This window comes from Cetorhinus maximus, unplaced genomic scaffold (assembly GCF_964194155.1).
Source record: "Cetorhinus maximus unplaced genomic scaffold, sCetMax3.hap1.1 HAP1_SCAFFOLD_3202, whole genome shotgun sequence".
Lineage (NCBI taxonomy): Eukaryota > Metazoa > Chordata > Chondrichthyes > Lamniformes > Cetorhinidae > Cetorhinus > Cetorhinus maximus.
Window position 1 is genome coordinate 22,417 of NW_027599124.1, and position 6,009 is coordinate 28,425.

General features: G+C 55.2%; 1 protein-coding gene across 1 annotated transcript; it reads right to left on the reverse strand.

The window, feature by feature from the left end:
- Nucleotides 1-2,871: 2,871 nt before the first annotated feature.
- On the reverse strand, nucleotides 2,872-5,803 carry tmem147 (transmembrane protein 147). Its single transcript, XM_078537867.1, has 4 exons — nucleotides 5,566-5,803; nucleotides 5,159-5,243; nucleotides 4,009-4,130; nucleotides 2,872-3,519 (listed from the first exon to the last, which is right to left on the reverse strand). Exons 1-4 carry the CDS (start codon nucleotides 5,694-5,696, stop codon nucleotides 3,399-3,401), a joined length of 459 nt encoding a protein of 152 aa, XP_078393993.1. The 5' UTR covers nucleotides 5,697-5,803; the 3' UTR covers nucleotides 2,872-3,398.
- Between the last annotated feature and the right edge of the window lie 206 nt (nucleotides 5,804-6,009).

The following is a 6,009-nucleotide window of genomic DNA, read 5'->3' on the forward strand; positions in this document are numbered from 1 at the left end:
GCAGCTTGTCAAAGAGCTGCTCTCCCTCATACACGTGCACGTTCTCCCATCAGTCACCAAGGTAAGGGATAGATGTTGGAACCACACAGTGCAGAAAAGCAGCAGGATTCCTCACTGCCCCTGTACTAAATTGGCATGGTTGACGGTAATTGCTTAGTCCCTCAAATTTTTAATCGCACTCCCACCAATGTCTCTATATCCTTTTCATTTTACTGTGCACAGTGCTCCCAGTGTGGTCTAACCAAGATATGTGGAGACCGGAACTGTGCACAGTGCTCCGAGTGTGGTCTAACCAAGGGATACAGAGACCAGAACTGTGCACAGTGCTCCCAGTGTGGTCTAACCAAGGGATACGGAAACCATAACTGTGCACAGTGCTCCCTGTGTGGTCTATCCAAGGGATATGGAGATTGGAACTGTGCACAGTGCTCCCAGTGTGGTCTAACCAAGGAATATGGAGACCGGAACTGTGCACAGTGCTCCAAGTGTGGTCTAACCAAGGGATGTGGAGACCAGAACCGTGCACCGTGCTCCCAGTGTGGTCCAACCAAGGGATGTGGAGACCAGAACTGTGCACAGTGCTCCCAGTGTGGTCTAACCAAGGGATATGGTGACCGGAACTGTACACAGTGCTCCCAGTGTGGTCTAACCAAGGGATATGGAGACTGGAACTGTGCACAGTGCTCCCAGCGTGGTCTAACCAAGGGATACAGAGACCAGAACTGTGCACAGTGCTCCCAGTGTGGTCTAACCAAGGGATACAGAGACCAGAACTGTGCACAGTGCTCCCAGAGTGGTCTAACCAAGGGATATGGAGACCGGAACTGTACACAGTGCTCCCAGTGTGGTCTAACCAAGGGATATGGAGACTGGAACTGTGCACAGTGCTCCCAGTGTGGTCTAACCAAGGGATATGCAGACCGGAACTGTGCACAGTGCTCCCAGTGTGGTCTAACCAAGGGATACGGAAACCAGAACTGTGCACAGTGCTCCCAGTGTGGTCTAACCAAGGGATATGGAGATTGGAACTGTGCACAGTGCTCCCAGTGTGGTCTAACCAAGGGATATGGAGACCGGAACTGTGCACAGTGCTCCCAGTGTTGTCTAACCAAGAAATATGGAGACCGGAACTGTACACAGTGCTCCCAGTGTGGTCTAACCAAGGGATATGGAGACTGGATCTGTGCACAGTGCTCCCTGTGTGGTCTAACCAAGGGATATGGAGACCGGAACTGTGCACAGTGCTCCCAGTGTGGTCTAACCAAGGGATACAGGGACCAGAACTGTGCACAGTGCTCCAAGTGTGGTCTAACCAAGGGATACAGAGACCAGAACTGTGCACAGTGCTCCCAGTGTGGTCTAACCAAGGGATATGGAGACCGGAACTGTGCACAGTGCTCCCAGTGTGGTCTAACCAAGGGATACGGAAACCAGAACTGTGCACAGTGCTCCCAGTGTGGTCTAACCAAGGGATATGGAGATTGGAACTGTGCACAGTGCTCCCAGTGTGGTCTAACCAAGGGATACGGAAACCAGAACTGTGCACAGTGCTCCCAGTGTGGTCTAACCAAGGGATATGGAGATTGGAACTGTGCACAGTGCTCCCAGTGTGGTCTAACCGAGGGATATGGAGACCGGAACTGTGCACAGTGCTCCCAGTGTGGTCTAACCAAGGGATATGGAGACTGGAACTGTGCACAGTGCTCCCAGTGTGGTCTAACCAAGGGATATGGAGACTGGAACTGTGCACAGTGCTCCCAGTGTGGTCTAACCAAGGGATATGGAGACTGGAACTGTGCACAATGCTCCCAGTGTGGTCTAACCAAGGGATACGGAAACCAGAACTGTGCACAGTGCTCCCAGTGTGGTCTAACCAAGGGATATGGAGATTGGAACTGTGCACAGTGCTCCCAGTGTGGTCTAACCGAGGGATATGGAGACCGGAACTGTGCACAGTGCTCCCAGTGTGGTCTAAACACATTTCTGTACACTGATTAAACATAACATCTCCACGTGTCATTTCTATCCCTCTGGATATGAGCCCTAATTCTCTGTTTTTATTTCTGATCTTATTAACCTGTATCACTGCTCAGAGTGAATTTTCCCCACGGTTCCCCAGATTCCTCTGCTCCACCATCCCATTTAGATCCTTATTACCCGGGGCCGGGGTGGGGTGGGGGGGAGAGAGTGTGTGTGACAGGCTTCATCTTCCTGTCGAAATGCAACAACTGACGGTGATCGATATCGGGTTTGATTCGTCAACGACAGAGCCTTTCGGTAAACGCCTCGGTGCCTCACACTCTCCCTCTGTACCTCGGCGCCTCACACTCTCCCTCTGTAGCTCGGTGCCTCGCTCTCCCCCTGTACCTCGGTGCCTCTCTCTCCCTCTGTACCTCGGTGCCTCACTACCCCCCTCTGTACCTCGGTGCCTCACTCTCTCCCTCTGTACCTCGGTGCCTCACTCTCCTCCCTCTGTACCTCGGTGCCTCACTCTCCCCCTCGGTACCTCGGTGCCTCTCTCTCCCCCTCGGTACCTCGGTACCTCTCTCTCTCCCTCTGTACCTCGGTGCCTCTTTCTCCCCCTCGGTACCTCTCTCTCTCCCTCTGTACCTCGGTGCCTCTCTCCCTCTGTACCTCGGTGCCTCACTCTCCCCTCTGTACCTCGGTGCCTCGCTCCCTCCCTCTGTACCTCGGTGCCTCACTACCCCCCTCTGTACCTCGCTCTCCCCCTCGGTGCCTCGCTCTCCCCCTCTGTACTAACCACACACACCGTCCCGCTCAGTGTACCTGGGCCAGCACAGTCTTGAGGTGCCGAATGGCCTCCTCCTCACGCTGCGATGTTTTGTTGACACACACACCAGCCGAGAGCCTCTGGTCAATGGGAAAAGAGTTTTATTCTTTTGTACACATTGTGACGGGTGAGCGTGTGGCCCTCAGGAACGTGGGAGGGTCCTGGTGGTTTCCAGGGCACCTGGAGTCTCGCCCTCCCACGGCGGTCAGACTGGCACTGTGACCACTGTCCCCTCCCACATCCCGCCATCCATCAGGACGCCAGTCCCGAGCCGGGGCCCCATTTTAACAGTGGAGGCGAGAGATGGGGAACGGCCCCCGCTTTCGTAGAGATGGGGGTTAGGTGGGAGGGGGCATTGCTGCACGGTCAGGGCAGGTCACTGGGTCAAGCAGAGAGTTATCAGCCCCTTTCTCAGGGGAGGGGGGGGGGAGTTCACCATCTCGGGGTATGTGCTCGGTGCTGCTGAGGGTCCACTCACTGTCCGCACCGAGTCCCTGGTTGTCCACCTGTTCCTGTAGCTGCCTCGTACCCTCCCCGAGCCGCCGGGAGTGAGGTGGACGCCCCCCCACCTCCGTCGCTGGCTCGCTGCTGCTCCCTTGCCGCTGTGTCAGTTGCTGTGTACCAGGCTGATGTACAGGATCAAGGCGCTGAGCGAGATGGCGCCTGTCACCATGGCTTTGATCAGCAAGGCTGTCCAACTGCCCAACAGCAACACGTGGACAAAGGACCTGTGGGGGTGGGAGAGAGAGAGAGAGAGAGAGAGAGAAAGAGAGCGGGGTCAGTCATGAAGAGGAGGAGGGGGAACTGGGTCAATCACGAGTTACACCATCCCACACTAAACACCCAACTCCCTCACTCGCACCCTCCCTTCCACACAACTCTCCCCCTCACCTCCCCCAAAAACACCCCGTCCCCACGGCCCCCTCCCCCTCAATTTACCACCACCCACCTCCCTCAGCAAGCTGAAAACAAACAGGCTGCCCCCTCACACAGGCAGACAGCGACACAGGCTGCCCCCTCACACAGGCAGACAGCGGCACAGGCAGACAGCGGCACAGGCAGACAGCGGCACAGGCAGACAGCGGCACAGGCAGACAGCGACATTTCCCACCCCAGACTAGAACATGCTCACAGACATGCAGGCACCAGTGTTCACCAGGCCAGGCCTGATCACACACCAGTGAAATCCCGGTCTGCCCGTGCGCACACACACTTACTCCATGAGGAAGGCTTTGTAGACGCTGAGGCCGAGGAGGACTGCAATCGGCAGGCGATAGTGTCTCGGGAGGTCATACCGCGAAAACATCCAGACCAGTCCTGCCATGCTGATGTAGTGAACCTGTGGGGTGGGGAAGAGAGAGACAGGAGCAAGTTCAACTTCAGAAAAACCACTGGTAGCAGGGTCACCCTCACAGATAAACCATCAGCTTCTTCAAGTTGATTCTTTCAGGGGATGTGGGCGTCGCTGGCTGGGCCCAGCATTTATTGCCCATCCCTAATTACCCCTTGAGAAGGTGGTGGGTGAGCTGCCTTCTTGAGTCGCTGCAGTCCCCGTGTGGTGTAGGTACACCCACAGTGCTGTTAGGGAGGGAGTTCCAGGATTTTGACCCAGCGACAGTGAAGGAACGGCCGATATATTTCCAAGTCAGGATGGTGAGTGGCTCGGAGGGGAACTTCCAGGTGGTGGTGTTCCCTATGTGTCTGCTGCCCTTGTCCTTCTAGATGGTAGTGGTCGTGGGTTTGGAAGCTGCTGTCGAAGGAGACACTCCCTTTGTATTGCTGCCCCCTCAGTTGTGGGCTGATGCTGATTGAGAACCAGTGAAGGGGGACATAAAACTGGTGGAAAAGTTAACAGTGACGTAAGTACAGGGGGACATATCGCACACCGCTCCTCCACAACTCTCAGTCTCTCCCCATTTACAAAATACACCTCCACTCGGATCCAAAGCGGACAACCTCAAACTCACCCAGACTCAAACAAACTGGTCGACAAAGAGAAATTTTTCTCACTGCTTGGGAGCACGGAAACACTTAAAAAGTGGTAGAAATGTCGAACTCCCTCCCACAAAGAGCAGTAGACGCTGGGGTGGGGGTGGTGTCAGTGATTCATTTCCAATCTGGGGTTGGTAGATTTTTACTAGCGAAGGGAATGGAGGGATATGGAGCCACGTCGGGTGATGGATATTGGATACAGGTGAAACATGATCTCATTGAATGGGGCGGACAGGCTCAAATGACTGAACGGGCCTCCTCCTGTTCCTGTGTAACAGGCTCGAGGGGGTGAATGGGCCAGAGGGTGCGTGCGTGGGGGACAGTGACAGAGGCCTAGGGGAAACAGGACAGCTAGGTGCGAGTGCTATTCTTTACCAGACTGATGTTGGAGTCAAAGCTCATCTGAATGTACTTCCAGTCAAACTCGATCCCTCTGGCACCAACCCACAGGGGGATGCACCTGGAGAAAAACACGTGAAGAGATCAGAATGGGCCAAGGGTCAGTGTCGTCGCACACAACCCCGTGTCCTAAACCACCACGGAAACATCCGCACCTACACCCCCATCACTGACACACACGCCCCACCCCTTCCGCCCCCCCACCTGCACCCACGCCCCACCCCTCCCCCCCCCGCACCGACACCCCGAACCCCCCACCAGCACCGACACCCCTCCCCCCGGCACCCACACCCCGCCCCCCGCACCACATGTGTCTGGGTGATGGGGCAGGGAGAGGGTGAGGGGGAAGGGGACAGTATGAGCTACTATCTGATGGACCTCACCTGGACATTATGAGCTCCGCAGTGGACCAGCCCATTGCTGCCACCAGTATCTTGTATTCCCCCTTCCCTGCGTTCTTAGACATCACCAGGTGAAGTCCCAGCAAATCGGCCAGGTCCACTGTCGATTTCATGAATTCCTGGGCAGGAAAAAACACAACCAATCATTTCGCTTCCGTTTTCATTACACCTGGGATCTGAATCCCTCAAAAGGTATGAAGGAAAATTCATATCTCATCACAAACACCCCCACGATCAGCATTTAAAATAAATAGAGTAAAGCTCCCTCTACAGTGTCCCCATCAAACACTCCCAGGACAGGTACAGCACGGGGTTAGATACAGAGTAAAGCTCCCTCTACACTGTCCCCATCAAACACTCCCAGGACAGGTACAGCACGGGGTTAGATACAGAGTAAAGCTCCCTCTACACCGTCCACATCAAACA